This window comes from Haemorhous mexicanus, chromosome 13 (assembly GCF_027477595.1).
Source record: "Haemorhous mexicanus isolate bHaeMex1 chromosome 13, bHaeMex1.pri, whole genome shotgun sequence".
Classification (NCBI taxonomy): Eukaryota; Metazoa; Chordata; class Aves; order Passeriformes; family Fringillidae; genus Haemorhous; species Haemorhous mexicanus.
The window spans coordinates 8416956-8436485 of NC_082353.1; the positions used below are offsets into that span (position 1 = coordinate 8416956).

General features: G+C 40.3%; 3 protein-coding genes across 12 annotated transcripts in view; 1 reads left to right on the forward strand and 2 right to left on the reverse strand.

The window, feature by feature from the left end:
• Window positions 1-1124, forward strand: part of MYO1E (myosin IE) — a 76059-nt gene extending 74935 nt beyond the window's left edge. For both annotated transcript variants that reach the window (XM_059858229.1, XM_059858228.1), the window contains one exon: window positions 53-1124. In XM_059858229.1, the coding sequence (XP_059714212.1) occupies window positions 53-129 (77 nt within the window). In that variant the 3' untranslated portion in view covers window positions 130-1124. The remainder of the gene's footprint in view (window positions 1-52) is intronic.
• A 1392-nt stretch (window positions 1125-2516) lies between these two features.
• On the reverse strand, window positions 2517-7361 carry CCNB2 (cyclin B2). Its single transcript, XM_059858248.1, has 9 exons — window positions 7205-7361; window positions 6205-6333; window positions 6000-6125; window positions 5430-5600; window positions 5200-5358; window positions 4652-4888; window positions 3738-3878; window positions 3094-3204; window positions 2517-2781 (listed from the first exon to the last, which is right to left on the reverse strand). Exons 1-9 carry the CDS (start codon window positions 7232-7234, stop codon window positions 2680-2682), a joined length of 1206 nt encoding a protein of 401 aa, XP_059714231.1. The 5' UTR covers window positions 7235-7361; the 3' UTR covers window positions 2517-2679.
• A 2184-nt stretch (window positions 7362-9545) lies between these two features.
• The window catches only part of RNF111 (ring finger protein 111), a 44779-nt gene continuing 34794 nt past the window's right edge, over window positions 9546-19530 (reverse strand). For 5 of the 9 annotated variants that reach the window (XM_059858241.1, XM_059858237.1, XM_059858246.1 and 2 more), the window contains 4 exons: window positions 13315-13407; window positions 12307-12402; window positions 11357-11484; window positions 9546-10841 (listed from right to left, as the gene is read on the reverse strand). In XM_059858241.1, the coding sequence (XP_059714224.1) occupies window positions 10724-10841; window positions 11357-11484; window positions 12307-12402; window positions 13315-13407 (435 nt within the window). In that variant the 3' untranslated portion in view covers window positions 9546-10723. The remainder of the gene's footprint in view (window positions 10842-11356; window positions 11485-12306; window positions 12403-13314; window positions 13408-19530) is intronic. The other 4 variants (XM_059858243.1, XM_059858242.1, XM_059858244.1 and 1 more) reach the window with 3 other exon arrangements.

Genomic DNA, 19530 nt, shown 5'->3' on the forward strand with positions numbered 1-19530 from the left:
ACACAGAAATGCTTCCAGAGCCTCACTCCTTACCTTGCTGTCCTTGTTACAGATCCTTCTGGCTGGTGGACGGGAAGACTACGAGGGAAGCAAGGTCTGTTTCCAAACAATTACGTCACCAAGATTTAAAAGACTGTCAGAGAAAAACTGGCGTGAAGGTACCAGTGGTTGAAGATGTTTTTCCCTGCCTTCAGGACATTGTTCTTCCAAGTTCTGCCTTCTCAGCGGTATTTTCACCAGTAAATTGTCTATGAGCTTCCCACAGTACAGACTTTGATTTTTGTCTCAGCATCATACAACAATGAACTGACCAATTATTTATTATATTTAAAACCTGGTTTAAACACCTAGTAAGTGAAGAATGCTCAAACCTACCATCTTCCTGAAACAGGTGATTTACAGTCTGGAACCAGGGACTCCAAAAGGGGTGTATTTATTAAGTGCCTTCAGCTCAATATCAGTAACCTTTTTAATTATCTACTGAAGATAATGTTGAATGCACATTTCCTCTAATGCAGATCATTCTGGGGAACATGTTAATAAGTATGCTGCTACATGTCAAAGACTTAGGCTCATTTGGGTATTACCATCTGAAAAACTACTGTGATGGTCTATTTAAGTAATTCTGTACAGAGATGTAATGGAACTGGTTTGTGTTTGCAGGTATGCTTAGGGACTCCAACAGGCACTGTAAGACTTTAAAACAGAAAACCACAGTACTGTATGCTAAACAATGTTGCCTTCTTCAAGATTTATATTATAATATGGCTGGCCCATGTTGGATTTATGTTTAATACTCTACCTGTTATAGGAAGTGTCTTTATGCAGAGCTGTACATTTATAGAAATAGTTATATACTGTATATAAAAACTGGTTATGATAGAAACATGTATAAATGTATAATGCAGTAGACCACTGTTCTTATGAAGTAGTACTGCTAGAATTTTAATGCCAGGGTACTTACAGATATGCACTACTCCTTCTCCTTTTAAATAGCAAAAGCACAGGTGTTACTGCCCAAGTCTGATTGCCTCCCCCAGAGTGGCTGTTGCTTGCCCTGCAGTTCTGAGAATTCCTGCTTTGCCTTTTGAACCTCCATAAAATAAAACACAGGATGATCAACAGGTTTGTTCTCTGTGAAGTTCGTTCTCACATATACAAACAGATCCCTTGACAACAATGGCTTCAGGATTTTACTGCACTGACTTCTAAAAAATCCCTTTCTTCACTCCAAACCAAATTATTTTGTCTATGCCCAGCTGAAGTGCCATGCATTCCTCTCATGTTAAGAGTAGTTAAGAAGCCCTGCATATGCTGGTATTAAAAGTTGCATAAGCTTTGCGATACAGCTAAAAATCTTGAATCCCTCCCTCCTAAACCACTGCCTAAATCTAACTTAGGTACACAAACTCCATCTTCTATAGCAACTATTTCTGGGAGCCAGAAATGAGAACCTCACTCCAAGGGAGGAATAATATCCACAAGGAATGAGGCACATTTTTCAGAAGACAGTGTGCAGTAATTGCTAGGCTTACTTATCCCAGGGAAGAGAAAAATCTCCTGCTTGAAGAGAGAAAACCCAGCAGCTTCCCATAGGGGAGGCACTGAGAGGTCTAGGGCAGTTCTGTAGCTCTGGGTTCTTGCCTTCTACATCAGAGCCAGGCACACTCACAAAGAGATGCTGGAAGGGAGGTACTGAGTTCAGTATAACCTGGCGACTATCAAAAGATCTATTTTAACATTACTTATACAAGATTAATTAAACAGACAGACATACATGAAGTATTGGGGTAGAAAAGCTGCATTACTTACATGCTTGTATTCCCTGGGCATACAGATACTGACACTTGGATTAAAAACACAGACAAAGCAAGCAAAGTGCCAAGGAAGTGACAAGAACTGCCTTATGCTGGGTTTGACTCTATGATCCCAGATACAGAGGTTTATTGGAGGAGGAGAGAAAAAGATGTGGGCAAGGAGAGAGAGAGTTTTTCAGGAAGTGTTGGTTTCAAGAGCTGAGCTGCTCTCAAAAAGTTTCATGCCCACAGTTCCACTTCTGTATTCCCTGCACAGTTGTTAGCATTACAGGAGACTTCCAGTTCTTCTACCTTAGCTCCCTTTTGTTAAGCACACAGAGAAACACAAATATTTATAAGGTTAATTAATACCTGTTAAAGATAGTCTACATCTTTCCCCAAACTTAGAGGGCTAACTACAAAAAAAGAAATAAATTCCAGTATACTTTCGTGATACAAGGCGCTGAAAAAAGTACCTATTTCGTGTTCTTTAAGGTACAACAGAAAAACCCTGTCTGACTCCTCTATCTTAAGAGTGAAATAAGTTAATAAATAAAATGCAATATATAAAGCTTGGAGATTCTCTCTGGAAACAACCACAGAGAATAATCAAGCCCATTTAACTGCAAGTTGTAACAATCACCTATTTAGTCAAATGTCCCACTTGGACATTAGATTGCAAATATGTAGGTTGTACCTTAAAGAGTCACACTCTCAATATTTAAAAGAAAAGAGTTTTATTTTTAGATAGAAAGCTGTATTACAAAGCAAATTTAAAACGTCACCTTCTGCGTGAGTCGGAGCTGTCAGTGGGAGCTGGAATGCTATGTACAAAAGCAGTAGACAAAGTGCACACCCTATCAGGCCCTGGCTGCCCAGGGCTTCACAGCAGTGATGCAGCCAGATCCTTGATGATCTCACTGTTCAGCTGAGGGATGGTGCTGATGGTCAGTAGTTTGCTGCTGGCGTACTTGTCCTTGATAGTCTGCAGGGAACAGAGATGCAGATGTTTCATGCATACACCACTGATGCTCAGGCAGGTAATTCTGGGTCAGTTTGCCTGCCTGCTTGAAAAACAAGCAACCAACAAGGCTGGCACTGAACCAGTTTGCAAAGCAACAAGAGCACGATTTGTCTGAAAGTTTTTGCAGTTAACATTAATGCAACAGCCTCTTATAGGCTTGTCAGAACAGCTTATGCTTTAAGATAACATACAGAGTATTTACCTAAGGAGCTACAATATGCAGCAAAGATATTCTGAAAACATTAAAGAAAGGATTTAGATAGTTATACTTACAGTGTATTTTGTTAACTTCTCATTCACTTTGACTACATTCTTGGCCATATGTTTCATGGTCATCACAAGACCGTCTTCTGCATAGCCAGTGTAGTACTGCTGCTTTGTACCCTGCAGCAGAATGGTAACAAACTTGAGATCTGTGAAGGGGCAATTGCTGCTTGAGGCAGAATCACTTCAGGCAGCAAACACCCCGAGCTTCATGGTTAAGCCTCAAGTGCTAGAAACTGTAGCTGTCAGTTTAAATGACAGATTTAGGGTAACCCAGTGTGCAGAAGTCTGGACACATCAATTTCAAAGACCATGCCTTTTAGACTGAACAGAGGATAAAAAAGCAGCTACCAGCTGAATTACAGCTCACTACTCATGGTCCACAACTTCATTATGCTACATGTACTGCAAGAATTATGAAAATCTACTTTTACTTACAGTGCAGCCTTCAATAACTCAATGCTTTCATGAGAAAATTCTTTTGTACCCCAGTATTCACAGAAAAAAGGATTGTGACCTGCCACTATGCATCAGGCTGTCCAACCATCATTCCAGCACCACCACTGGCACCAACTAAACATAATTTTGAAAGTGCTTTTTTATTGGTTGGATTCCATAGAGTGGAAAAGAACAAATTTGATGAAAATGCTCACCCATTTGTTATGCCCCAGAATCCTCTGAGACAGGCACAGGGCAGCAGCTGCAATCTCTGAGGGCCGGTGGTGCACCATGTCATAGTCTATCAGTGTCAGCTCCATCAGGTATTTTGCTAGAGTGTGTTGCTTGGCATCGGCCTAGCAGGTTGAGAGCTTGTTAATCCACAGTTTCACTTCACTTTAGCATTATCACTCAGAATTGCTTATTGTGTTCAAGAACAAAACAAAAATAGCAAAATCTTTACTACAGTTTAGGGACCATCCTTTCTAACAGACATTCCTCTCAAAATCAAGACCAGCAGCCAGTGAGAGATTTTAACAGAAATCTGCAGTATCAGGTACAGCTGTGCCCAACTAAGGACACAAATCCTCCCTCTGTAAAGCAAACTACAGGATGGGAGGTGTAAAATGACTTAGGGAGAAACTTATTTGAGTTACTCAGTGGTCTGCTGAGGTAATTGAAGCCTACCTCAAGTGTAGACAAGTCACTTGAATATAATTACTGAGGTGGAGAAAAAAAATGGTTGGGTCAAAGAGAATGCTTATCTTTTGATTCTCAAATAACACAATATTCACAACCAGAAGTTACAAAGAACTGCAACACTGCTAATGTTTTACTAATGAGTACCCTGATCACCAGAATTAAAAAGATAAAAAACAAGGCTTCTTAGTTTAACAGTAAAATGTTAAATGTTCACGGACACGGACATCAGTAAATAAAAATGTAAATACTACTGGCTGCTACAGTGACATTATCGTGTTAGGCCACACGGTGGAGTTTCAGAGCTGAGCATTGCTTCATCCAGCATTTAAACTGGAGGAGGTAAAGTCACATGATAAAAACACCAAAAGCAATCCTTACAGGCTTTACCAATACAGGAAAGTGCTAGATAATGAGGACAAGTACCCACCTCTCCAGCTTTTGATGCTCTTCTTAAGAAGTGAATTGGAAGAGGTCGCCCCAGATCAAAGTCTAATTCTTTAAGAATAATCATTTCCATTTCTCTAATTTCATTACTGGTGTAGGCATTGTCAGTAATGTAAACAAAGTCTGCCACATCAGGAGACAAGATCTCTTCATATTTTGAAGCTACAAGCAGCGCTGTTACGCCCACCAGCTGGAGCTTCTTGCGAGGTACTGGATGATTCTGCAACGCAGACATTTAAAATTCAGGCTCTAAAGTGTCAACTCTAGATTCATATTTATCAGTTTAGAATAGCAGCATGACAATGCTCATTCCTATAAATGAGGTTTTCTACTCTAGTCAAAGGTGTCTGTATAGTAACAGGCTCAAACAAGGCAGCAGCAGCCTCAGAGTTGAGATGCTGCACTGTCACAGCTCTCACACACAGAGCAGATCTTGTAGGTCGTTTGATTTCTGAAGAAAAGTTAAATCCTGAACTCCTTTACAAACACAGCAAATGAGTAATTACTGAGCATACCTGAGGGAGAACTCACCTGTAGGAAGCGATCTATGATGGCCACACACATGTAGAGTGTCTCCTGCAGGAGGCGGAACCTCGAGTGCACCTGGACCAGCCAGTCCACCAGGATGGCGCGCATGCGCCCGTTGATCGTCCTCCCGTCCAGGTAGTGCGGACGGACAGACTGCTGCAGCTGTGGGGAGGGAGAGGGGGTGAGACCCAGGCAATCCCCTGAGACACCAGGGTAGCCCTGGGGCAGCCTACCTCGAGCTCCCTCAGGTACAGGTAGATGTCTTTCACGTAGTCACTACACAGCTGGGGGTTCTCCCCGTCCTCTGCATCGATGTCTTCTACGTTGTTGAGCAACACATCAGAGAAGGCCTGGCACAAATCCTCCTCTTGCATTGAGACATCCATAGGGACAGGAGACAGAACCTAAGGAACAGATCGTATCTGTTAACACAGATCTGCTGGGTAAGTTCCACCATTCCTTTGTTTCCATGTTTCACCCATCACTAACGCGACTTCTTTAGGTGGAAGCTTGGGCTCCAGCACAGCAAGTTTCCACTGACATACCACAAACATAGAAACCCAAGATCTTCTAGTAATTGCCAGATAAAGCAGAAACTTCATCCAGTACTTCAGCAGCTCATTCTGCCACTTGAACATCATGCATTATGCCTTAAGTACAACATGCATTAAACCAAAACCTCAGTACAGAGACTTTGTTTCTTCAGCAGGGGAATGAGATTCAGCCACAGATAAGCTATTGTAAAGGTAGAGCTCAAGTTGCAAATCAAATTAAAAAATCAGAACAGTATCATCAGTTCCTACCTTTGGAACATCAGTTTCTTTGTTTGCTTGATTTACAGCAGCTGGAGCTTTAGGCAGTACAATTCCATTTGTCACCTTGCTAGGCCCTTTCACAGGCTTTATAGATGCTTTGGGGCATTCTGTTTTCTGTAGTGAAAACATTTATTATTAGTACAGAGCAGCAATCCAGCTTCTCCCTGTATAGAGATTTCAAACGCTCCTTTACCTTAGATATGTGTGTTCCTCTTGTTGCAACCTTATTTCCTATTTCTTCCAATGCAGCCCTTTTGCCAGTCACATGAGTTTTCGCTTTACTTCTAAGGTCAGACACAGCATTCTCCATCCCTCTAGTGATCTAAAATGATAAAATTGCAAAAGTTTAAGACTCAGAGACCAATAACTTTCCAAAGCCTGACTCCATTATAGGCTTACCACCACTGTACCTACTATGCATTACTCAACCAGCTTTTGCTTCCTAGCCAGTCACATATATTCAGAGGAAGAAGTCTCCTCTCTAGGTTCAGAGCACTGTACTTCTCAACGGTGTTGTAAAAGTAGGCAATGCACCCTATCTCATACTTTTTAACTTTTTAAGGTCAGAGTGCTCACCTGCTGTTTAAAGTTCTCATACTCACACTCTGTAACTCTAGCAGCGCCCCCCAGAGGATGCATAAAGCAAATGCCTGGTTAAACATGCCATATGAATTAAAAACTGTGCTGCACACGCAAAAACTAATGTTCTTTGTTATGCACAGCAATTAAACCATCAGGCTTCAGTTTCTTCAGTTTAAACCATTAGACAATCACCACAGAAAAAGGGCTCCTGTAGTCCCTTCCTACACCTCCCCCTAGGGCAGCTTTAGTTTTCCCACTCTCACGGCCCCCGCTGTTCCGCGGGGGAGGCGCGGGCGGGCGGCCAAGGCCAGGCCGAGGCGGGGGCAGCGCCCCCGCTGCACAGAACGGGGCTCCTTCCCACCGCTGGGCCGCAGCTCGGCCCGGCCGCTGCCCCACCCGCCGAGGTACGGGGGGGCCCGGCCGGTCTGAGAGCAGCCCCCCAGCCCCCACCCGGCCAGGCCGCGGCCCCCGCGCCGCCTGAGGGCAAACACCGGCGGGGGCCCTCGGCCGCCGGCGGCCCCTCTCTCGCCCGTGCTCCCCCCTACTCCCCGCCCCGGCTGCTCCTCTGTCGACCCCCCCGGCCCGCCCGCCGCCCTCACAGGGGTACTCACAGGGGCACGGCGTGTCACCGGCAGCGCCATGGGCACGGACAAGAAGGGGCCGCTGCCGCCGCTCCGCACAGAACCGCTCCGCTCTCCAACCAAACCGGCGGCCTCCGCCTCACGCTGCCGCGGCTCCCTTTAAACCCTGTCCTGCTCTACTATTGGACAACTTCGTACGATGCACGCGTCCGATTGGTCCGTCTGCACAGGCCCCGCCCCAGCAGGAAACGGTTGCAGCCGCTTCCGGTGGTCGCGGGGCGCAGCGGCTCCCTCAGGGCGGGGCCGAGCCCGAGCTCCCTCAGGGCCCGGCCGAGTCTGCCCCGAGCGGCACCGGCTCCGCCCGCCGCCCCCAAACGCCTCCCCGCGGGCGCGCCCCGCTGGGGGCAGGCAGCCGAAGGTTTAATAACGAGTCCCGAGATTCAGGAACTTCAACGCTACCGCAGTTGCCTAAACGGACAGAAAAGTTTACCTGCAATTCTCCTCTAGAATTGCACTCAAAATTAGCAATGAATTCCAAGGTTCCCGGGAACTCCATTTAGCAGGATAATTAACTTCGGCTGAACGCTGATCCTTCACAATAGTTTTTTCTTAGGCAGTACCTGCATTAATATGTGTAAATGAAAATGTTTACAGATCAAAACTTCAAGACAAGGGAAGGGGGAAAAAATTGCAAAAGAAACAGATTTTGAATGATACCAGTCTAACATTTTATTTATTGCATACAAAAGGATTTCTTTTGACAATGGAATTTTATATGAAAAGTAATTTGATGCATACTGTTGAGAATCTTATCTTTAAAGATGCTGCAGAAAACTTAAGGCAATGCATCTAAGCATATAAAGCACAGTAAGTGGTGGAAATTTTCAAAATGAAAAGCCTATTCCTTTTCCTTCCCTTCAACTATGGTTAAGTCACAACCTTCTGGAACAGAAGTAAGCTGCAGCTTTTCAGCCCCTGCAATAGCATTAAGATCAGAACACTGTGATTCCTGACAAATACCTAAGTGTTCAGCATCACATTACAACGTTATGCATACATTTAAAAGCAAGACAGTATCAGTAGCTATTATATAACAAATCGATTCATGGATCACTAAAATACCTCTAGTACCAGGCACTCAAATTAGACCCATAAAATATTTCCTTAAAAAAAAAAAAAAATCCCCCCAAACCTGTGCTTCTCTGTCCTGTAAGGAAGCCAAAATAGATTCTATCACGTACCCAGGGTCTCAGTTACTTCAGAGGCCCTGGGGTTTCTCCCATATCTCTCAAGTACCTTCTTGGAAACTTTTAGAAATGAGTAACACCAGTCTTCAAGCATTAGTGGTCAATTAACTTCTTTTCAACAGTCACTGGAAAACACAAAGTGTCTGTTCAGTCCTTCCAGTTACTTTTATTCTTTCTTAGCAGTGAACAGATTAATGCAGCTTCAGCTTTGCAGTCACTTTCAGTTTCCTACAGCCAGAATGTTCAAGAAGCTTTAGCATAAACCCAAGTCAGGTTTTGAAGCAGTCCAATCTGTTGCCTCTCTCCCATATCCCCCATCATACAAGCGCAAAGTGGTTTTAAGTTCAGTTTCAGCAATGCAATTAAGCTTGAAAAGGTCCATTTTCACACATGCTGGAATAAAATTTCTCTCTGTTTAAAGCCTCAGTGCCAGAGGTGTGAAGTTTGTTGCCAGCAATAGACACTGTACTCGCAAATGCTACTACTAACAGGTAAAAAAAAAAATCAAATAAAAGGGAAGCAGCTTTAACCATACAGAAACAGGCATCAAATTCGATAAGGTAATATTCATAAATGGATTTTTTAGTGTAAACATAAGAGTTTATCTTCTAGGTTTACTGTAAACCGTTTTACACATCTGATCATGAAAGACAAAGACAAGAAACTGAACGTATTTATTGTTCAATCCACTTACAAAGCAGGTGGCTTAATGCAAGCTAATTGGCATGTTCATATATGATCCCCAAGGAACATCTTTTCCAAAGTGACAGTAATGCTGTCTCAATGTTTTTGCACATTTGCACCTTGCAATGGTGAGCACATTTAAATAAACTATAATCTATTAGACGTGAAAGAATGCTGATGAGCAACTGGAATCCTCATATGGACTAAAACCTCCTTCAAAGGCAAAATGCTAGTACATTATAACTTAATTCCATATACTATATTATGCAGCAAATCTTAACTATAGAAAATATTTCAATCAGTGATGGACTGTTGGTAATTTATATAGAGGGAATCTATGATCAAGGCAAAAACTAGGGAACCACATAATTTGTGTCTCAGTTTCTACAGGAATTTACAGGCTTTCAACTTACTAATGAAAAATAAAAACAAGAGACAAGTGGATTTAGCTAACTTTATTAACTTTAAATCTAATAAAAATCCCAAGACAAGCCTGGAATCCTTAGAAATTCTATGAATTCACGTATATAAACCCAAACAAAAACCCTGCAGCTTTAAGTCCTTATTGAATGGTTTTATATTAAAAAAAAAAAAAAAACAAAAACCACAAACCAACAAAACCCAAACAAATAAACAAAAAAACATAGCCAAAAATAAAAATCCCAAAAAAACCAACCCTCAATGTGCGCAGATACTTCAACTTAAGTTAGCAGAAGACCAAACAGATTCTAAGCTCTTTTTCCATGTCCCTAATAATTCTTTCAGTCTGCAAGTATCTACAATCCAGCTAACTGAAATCAACATTTAGTGTTCACTAAGAGCTGTTTCACAGCAGCATATATTTAAGTTAGGGATTCAAATTTCTAGACATAGAAGAAAATGATAAATACAATCTGAACAGCAGTCTAAATGTTTAATATTGACATTCAAATATATCTGCATTGTGCTGAAATTTTAAAAACAAACACAAAAATCTGATCAGACAAAAACTCTGGTGATGAGTATGCTATATGTATCAGTCAAACTGAATATAATTCATATTCTGTTCCCAGTATTAAGGATGTTATTTGACTCATAACTGATCTTGTAAATATACAGCAGCCATTTTTTCCTAATTAAGGAATGTCTCAATACATAATATTATCCTTTTCTAGATGATCTTTGTACATTTAAACTAAAATATATATGATCGATTAAATTAAGGAATTCAAGGTTAGTAATGAGTGAAATCATACTTTCAAAGCTTGATACTACAAAAAACAAACCAAAAAAGAGACCACACAATTCTACTTACTAAAGCAGCTAATCTCGCCTGCAAGTCTGGGGTCACAAAGCCCATAATATGTGCAAACAAATGCAATACAAGGAACCATGCAAAAATACAGTAATGAATTGAAAGAAAAAAATGTAAAACAAAGAAATTTATAAATACACTGAAACTCAACTGTCTTCTACATAAACTGTAGGTCTAGCATTAGTTGTACCATATAGCAGAGCCAGCACTCTGGGTTCAATGCTTCCAAATCTGCGCAGGTAAGTCATGCCATCTTTGGTTGACTGCAGTACCAGCAAGGATGAGAGGGAGTGAGAGGGAGGACAAGAGTTCTGGAAAGCAGTGTCAACTTTCACTAGGCAGCTGAGCCTCAATGTCCACTCTGCAAATGGGGCACTTCTTGTTAGTAATCAACCACTGATCTACACATACTTGGTGGAAAAGGTGCATACATGGAAGGCGCCTGTCATCAGAACACAAAAACATCAGTGTTAATAAAGCATTTCCATATCAACAACCCCACTGGAAAAAAAACACAGCGTGGGCTTTGCTACTGAGGTCTTCTTTCTGTTTTCCCAGGTTTCATAGCCTTTCCAGTTGCACATGCATTCTGTCTAGTTCCAAAAGAAATGGATATGGGCAATGAAGTCAAGCATCAACTGGCTTCTGCTGTATTAGACTGATTTAAACGTGCTGGAGTTTAAGTAGCATTACTCCAGAAACACTGACAGTGCTGATTAGTTCAGGGCATCAGCTTGGGCTCATATTATAACACAGACAAACTATGGAATAGGCCACTCTCTACCTAATGACAACAGACTGAACAATGTCCATTTGCAACTGCAACTTGTTTTACTGTATTAGTTCAATGACATTAGTTAACTGTAACTGCTCACCTAAGCAGTACTGCAAAGTAGGCACCAGATTCAAGTATGGTGCCAAAGCCAGAACATTAATGTGATATTCAGTGTTATTTACCTGACATCTTCACCTTCCTCCAATATAGACAAACAGATGGTGCACTTTTCCTCTGTGTCTTCTTCTGTTCCTTCCTCCCCATCTTGTTTGCAGTGCAGTTTCCTCTGTGAGAACCAATCAGTTGTTACCTTGTTAGTAGAGATGACATTATTGACAAACTGAGTAAAATCTGTTTTTGATACATATTCAACACATATTTCTTTGAAAACATTTTGTAATACATATTAAAATGTATCTGAACCACTTGGAGCAAAACCCAGGACATTTCAGATTTAACTATTGTTAATTACAAAAGTCTACTGGAACCAGTCCTGCAACCACTTCTTTTACTTATTGTCTATGTTTAAATATTTTAATTTTATTCACATAGCAGCAAAAAAAAATCTCTTCAACCCAGTGCTTTGTCACTATTTATCAAGTATGAAAGAACAATGTCATGTGGATAGGACTGTATCTTATCATAGGCTGAACTCCAACTGAGAGACAACCCCAGTTATCAAAACTCTGTACCCCAGTTCCAAACCTCCTGGTGTTCCAGTCTTCCTCATGTGTTCAAAGTAAAGGTTAAATTGATATATACCAAGCAGGTAAGCACTATGAAGTGTTTACTGCAAACATAAAGCTTTAGTTTGTGAGCTATCACTGAAGTCTGTTATTTGCTATTACCAGCAGTTATTTCACTTCTCACAAGGTTACTCATAACTACTGGACAAGTTAATCATATCAAACCACTCCTGTTTATCACATCACAGTAGCTCTTTATCTAAAGAACTAATTTTAAATTTTCCTTGTGAAGCAAGTGGCACTGTAAACTTTGTTTACAATCCTTGAAATTTTAAGATACAGAAAACATGCCCTCTTTGACATTTCTGCAGACTTAACCTAACCGTTCACATTATTACAAGTTCAAAGAAATATTACAGACAGGCCACAATCTGAGCAATCCTCACCTTTTTGTATTTATGTGGATATGTGCATCTTTCTATAGTTCCCTGTGTTGCTCCACGATTAACATTGCCTAGTCGTTCCTCCAAGTGAATCAGCTCCTAAAAATCACGAAGGAATAAACAGTTTAAAAACTATTCTTTCAACTACATTGAGGAAGTATTACTCTTATTCTAACCCATTTTCATTTTTAGAATGACAAACTCTTATTTCCCAACTTAATTAAATATAGGCAAAGCCAAAAAGAGTATGTTGTGTGGGAAAAGTGATGGGCTTCTGTAGAAAAACCTACACAACACAGTCTGGTATTTTAGGTTCTAGGGAAATACTATTTTATGACAAAAAAATGAGTGTTTGTCAGATAGGAATGGCTATCAGTATGTTCACACATACTTCTGTGTCTAATGAGGAAAAGGCAATTAAGACATGCTATGTAAATATTTGCTTTCTAACAGTCATTACAGCTTTGAAGAGGAAAAAAAAAGTTGCTTAAGTTGAAATACAATGACTGATTTATTCTTCTCCAGCAATGAGTTTATTAGAACCATGAGATGTCACTGTAGAGGTTTTCAGAGGACTAGGTCATTAACTCTCTGCATCTGATACCTTTTATGTTCTCCTGGCTTTTTTCCTTCACTCCATTTCAATTCCTGCACTATACAATAGGACAGCACTGTTAGCATGGCCAAGTTTCACCCTCACTTGGAGGATCCTGGCACAGTTACTCAGAGACAGCCCTGCCTTCTCCCACAATGTCCTACTCAGTCCTACTGATAGCTGGTGGGCAGAGCAAGATGTACTGTCAGGTCACTGCCACCTAACCTGCATTGTCCAAGGCACCTTTTCCTGACCAGCTTTGTCCCACTCCACAATGGTAAGGGCATTCTGTAAGTAAAGGCTATTTTCTTTACCATTCTTTTCTATCTATATATAGGACTAGCTCTATCATACACCCTCCCCATATTCCCTCATGACACATTTTCACATATATCTAGTTTTATTCTATTACAAACCTCAAAATTGCCCCTGAAAGGGCCTCTGAATGATGTTCCATCCAATCCCGATGAAATGTAACGGATGTGAGGGTAGCCCGCCATGTCTGGTACCTATTCAAACAGCAGATGTTCAGTTAAACCTATTCAGAACAGTTTCACTATTTTACTGTTCACTTTGTAAAGTTTAAGTTCCTTTTGCTTTCATTGAATCACTTTTTACACTCCTCAGCCTGAGCATACAATTCCAACTGACAGCACAACACAAACACCACTCTGACACATCTGAACATAACCAGAAGCAAAACAGAAGTGAGGCTAGGTCCTCTCCTGGAATCTCTCCACATCCACATTACAATTCCCAAGTCTCAAAAGCTCAACCTACATTATATAAACCACCATAAATCTACCTATTTTTGTAAACAGAACACCTAGCAGCTACACATGAAATTATGAAAAGGACTCACTACAGATTCTCAAATATAAGCTTTTGGTACCACAGAAGAAACAAGGCTAAAAAACTCAGTCTGGAAAAAGCAGCAGATACTCTCATCTCACTCAAAAAACCTGAACATCTTAAAACACACTCGAAATTTAGAGGCCTATAAAAACTAACACTCAAAACTCACATCTAAAATCAGTTAACTCTACACACAGTCTACATTCCAGCATCCACTAAACCTCCTTGCAGAGTAAGAGAGAGAAGCAGTGAACAAAGGCCCAGTGTCCAGTGCTATATTCCACAGGCCCTTCAGCACCAGCACTTTTCATAGAGCAAAGCTGAAGGATAATTTATATAGTAGGGACCATCTCCACTGCAGGGCTGCTGCATTCTTTTTTTCCCCCAGCAAGATGAGTGAATAATGGTATTGACTTTTTGTCAGGAACATTCCAATAGCAATCTTCAATGAACAGGTGAAAAAACCCAAAATGATCAGCAGATGAGGTTTACTTAATCCCACAGCACACCATCAGGGAGACTGTAAGCAGTAATTCACTTGGAAATACTTTAGTACCATCTTCCTTTCAGTGCTATCAGCTGATACTGTCTCTGCTGGTGTGTATGCCAGCTCAACATGCATCTCATGAGGCTGTCCACAAAACTGATATCCCAGATACTATTCATGAAGTCACATATTCATTCACATGTTGCTCTTCTTCTTCCCATCAGACACTTCCAAGTTTAACATATATAAAGGTGTAAAACTCAATGAATGCACTGTGGAAAAGCACAGACCCAGACAAAGCTACCCCCATCAAATAAGAGACCAATAAGCTGCCTTCCTGCAGTTTTCAAATCCAGTCTTGTAACTAAAAGCTGACAGGGATAGGCAAGATTCCTATGCCCTAAATAATTTTTTTCCAGAAAAGAAAGGCAGAATCTGATTATTTTAAAGCAGTTTACATGGTGCTTGTTAAATGACAACGTAGTGCCAACATCTGCCACAAATGCAGCCACAATATTGATCTTAAATTTTAACAAACCAGAGTAATAGAAACTGGAGGTGCATATCAAAACACTTCATGTAAGTAATATCTGTTGGTATCATAGTTCTTCCTGTTTGACAATATAAACTGCAGCTGTAACTAAGGAATTTTGGGGGAGCAGATTAAAAACATGCTGATTTGTGAGAAATCTGTCTCAGATAATCACTGATTTATGATTCATTCTGTATTTAAGCATGTAATTCTCCTTCAGCTTCCAATTACAGAAAAGGCATTTAAAGAACTAGGTCACACTATGAACATACTTATTGTGCCAGGTTTTCACTAGGCATAGACCTGGGAAAATTCATAGGCATCATTTGGGACACTTTATTGTCTATTGTAACATTGGCAATCAATGGCAACCACTCAGAGGAAGGGAACTCCTGACAAAAACAAACCTAAGTGATATTCAATGCTTGGTTTTTGATTGACCAGGATGTGAAATCAGTGTTTTGGAAAACAATGCATCTGATAGTGCAGATACTGCATCATTCCAAGAGGTGCAAAGTCACAGATGTACTGCTGCAATTCCATAATTACAGTTCCATTGCCTCAGCAGTCAGTTTACCAACCGCAGTGACATGCACCTGGACAGCTCTTCTATATGGAACAAATTCTGCTACTGGGGACTAAGAAACCTATTAAAATTTATTTTAACAGTACAAAACCAAAAATTGTTCAGAGTACCTACCACAACAAACTAAGAACTCAAGACAATAAATGTTGTGTGGGACAATATATTTTCATGCTAATAAATGGGCCTGGGATTATCCTGACAGGGCTGGCAGAACACCTCTGCAAAATTACCTGAACATACATTATGTACAGGCTCCTTTAAAAAATACCCTGAGAGCACAGCTCACATTTCTGGTCAGGTAAAATGCTACTCTGAAAAAACACCTCTAAGAGCAACAAAAAACCAAACAAAAAACCCCCAGTTCTTTTACAACTGCAGAACAAGCAGTCTGCTAACACAGCAATATTTTAACTAAGTACATTTATGACTACAAGATGGAGAAAAGATTTGCAAGAGAGAACTATCAATAATACCTAACTAAGAACAGTCTTACTAAAATCCCTTTGACAGTTACCACCAAGCTTCAAATGCAAAAAGATTTCAGCTCTCTTGAAGAGCTTCACACACAAGCAGAAGTGAGTTTTCACTAAGTTTTCATACAGAACATAAGAAAATAAGAAAATGTTAAATGTAATGAAGAATGTAAGCAGTTAAAGGCAATGCCAGTCTGCACTAAATGTCTGTATATATTCTTTTGGATACAGTCAAATTAAAATATATACTTCAAAGCAATATATTCTGGACCTGCAAATTCCAACTCAAGTCTGCCAGGAACTGTAGAAATATCACTTGTTTCTTGTTTTGCACTTTCTATTGATACTTTCCATGACCACAAAAATCCGCAGCAACTAGAGTAATTCAAGGCTAAGTCTGAACCATTTACAACACAAACATTCTCAACAGTTTGAAACATCTGACCTGCAGGGAAGGCTTTCTTTCTTGCTACTCTCTCCTTTAAATATCCTCTATCTTTGCAGAATCTTTCTGCTTTTCAGTTGCCAGTCAGTGGAGAAATTCCTACCCTGCATGGAACTAATCCTGTCCAGCCCAGCCTCCATGGTTCCATGAAGTATGATTTCATGTGTATTAGAACAATTCCCCAGTGTGAGCTTTTCAGTTCACTAACTGCTCAGCTACTGTCCATACACAAAAAGAAGTGAAGCTCATCATTTAAAGTCTTAAGCCAAATACAAACAGGGAAAAGCTGCAATTTTCATAGAAAATCATTGGGTGAAGGAACCCAGTGAGGTACCATCTGCTGCATAGATAAAACCCAGTGGTACCTGTGTTTTAGGAGAACATAAAATGAGTGCTTTTCAATAGTGTTTAATCTACCAAAAACCAAAGAACAGTAATTCATGTTTATATTATGAAAAAAACCTAGAAGCTTTTTCTTAAAAATGCAATTCTATTTGATGCAGCTAATCAAGGCTATTTCAAACCTGAAGTTCATCTTGAACTACTCTTACTACCTCAAGTTACAGCATTAGGTGTTCAGGTATTACACAGAAACTTGTTGGCTTTTGGGTTACAGAACAGCTGCATCTCTTAGAGCTGCAACACCTGTACAACTACACTCTGAGCAATATTATTCTGACCAGCACACAACTACCACAGTGTGCTGGGACCTACTGGCTTACACCTCCAAATCCCCAAGGATTTTCACACCTAAGTGTAAAAACAGCCTCAAACACTCTGAATCAACCCACAGGTAAAGGAACAAAACAGTAAGGCTCTGCAATAGAAGAAAAAGGGGGCACAGCATATTGAAAGCTAGATGTGAAACACCTGGGAGAGATTAAGGTACCATAAGAAACTTTAGGCTTGCTTGGGGTTTGTTTGGGGGTTGTGTTGTTGTTTTGAGGTGAGTTTTTTTGTCTGGGGTCTTGTCTTTTCTTAAAATATGATCCAAAGATCTCCCTCGGACTGAGAAGCTGCAGGTTTCCAGATAAATTAAGGAGTCTTCTCAAGGCATGCATCAACTCCAGACATAATTATTACAGCATACCTAGCAAACTACCACAAACCACACCTTCATGTCCTGCATCCTTCTTTTCTAATGTTCCATTAGTTATGCCAGGCACTGATCTTGAGTGTCCCTAAAAATGATCAGTTAGCAGAATGAGTACTTGTCCAAAATGGATTTAATTCAACAGCTCTTTCCTCAGCACATACATGGCCTCAAAACAGCAACAAACACAAAGTCTAAGCCATGGTCACAAAGTAATGATATTAAATCAAGGAGGGAAGCAGCCTGACCTTTGGATACATAGACATGAAGAAAGCTCTTCCTAACTGCTTTTAAACTAGGAAACAGCACTTAAACAGGTAGAAGTCTCTTCAACCAAACTAGTAGAAAAGGAGATTTTGTTTCCCCAAACCTCTATTTAGACTGTCAAAGCTGCTGAACACTGATTATCTTCCCCCACATATCTTTATCATTTTGTCTCCCTGAGGATTAAAACTGCAGTCTGCATTCCAGCACTGAGTAGATGAAGATTTGGTTATCTGCATGTAATTAAAGTTGAAAAGTGATACAGAGTTATAATAATATCATTAAAGCCCAAACGATCCATTATGTCCTTTACAATCTGGAAGGGGTTTTAGTACTCCACTGCCAATTGTGCTGCAAGCCATTTCACAAAGTGGATTCAATACTAATGAAATTCTTAGTTGAGTGACTGGATCAGTTACTTTAAAAGACAACTCCCTCTCAAAAAAAGAACAGTTTATGATATCTGCATCAAAAGATATGACTCATGAAATCTCTATTTAGTACCCTCTGTACTTGAAGAAGAAAGCACTCCTTCGAACATCAACATCTTTGCAGAGGGACTGTAATCACAGTTCAGCCTCTCCTCCTCCATCCCACTTCTAAAGTTACAAAGAAAAAAAACAGGTGGCAGGTACAAATCATCTGTTGCCTAAAACAGCACTTTTGTTTAAAACCCAGTCAAGTTTGTGGATGAAAAACTTCACTGACTACTTGCTCTCTATTCAAAATAAGTTTTGCTGACAGATCTGCTGTACTCACACACACATGAGAACAAAACCTGTGACTTTATTGCCACAGAAGGGGTAGAGTCATCAAAAGGCACTTGTAATGCTTTGAACTCATTGTATCTATAACTTCTAGCAGAGCTCTAAGCTGCCTTCATGTTCTCCTAGTGTGTGACTACATTTTGAATTAGTCAAAGACTCTACACAACTTCAAAGCCACGGTGCTGGGTCTGATCACAGCAAGGTTCAAACCAGATCCCAAGCACTGGAGGAATTGCTGCTCAGAGCAGCCTCTTCATGATCAAACATGCTGTCAGTGCACTCTGTGCAAGGCCTCAAAACACAAACTTCAGATTCACTCAGCCCCTCATTAATTACTGTTTTAAGGATCAAATATCCCTACACAAACACTTGCACAAATTTCTTTAGATTTAAAGACCCTCATTTCATCTGCCACTATTACCAATTAGAAACTGCAGGAAGGGCATAAATCCCTAAAATATTTTATCACACACTCAGGAAATACTTCTGAACATTCTCTACCATAGCTTTCTTCTCCTCTACTGCTAAAAAGATGAAGAGGTGTGGGGTCCCAACTACTTGCCTACGTAACATTTTAGCTGTAGGAATACCCCAATCAAAATTAAAATACAAATAAAAGTTCCTCATCACACTGTAATATAAGGATCATCTGAACTCCTAAATTTCTAGAAACTTCGGAGTGATAATTGAAGTAAATCCCACAGATGACTTATTAACCCTGATAAAAAATGAGCTAAAACAGGCACAGATTTAACTTGTTGCCTCCTAGCACAATTAGTTCCCTGAACTCTTAGGGGGAAATCTAAAGCATCTGATGCTGTCTGTTACAGTACAACCCATTAAATAAATATGAGAGCTTAAAGCCATCTTTTATCCACTTGAAAAAGCAGAGACCTAACTGAAGAATGCAGAAAAACTTAATTTTAAGAGATGATGCAGAGGAGAAGGTTATGCATTAAAAATCTCACTGGCTAAACTAAAATACCAAATTCTACAGACTGCTTCAGAAAGCCTGTGCTAAGTATGTCAGCAGCACCCATGAATGACCAACCCTCATTTATCAGGGAGGTACTTAAGGATCATCACATCTGATAGTTGAAGAGTGAGGAACAAGCAATGCAAGACCAGAC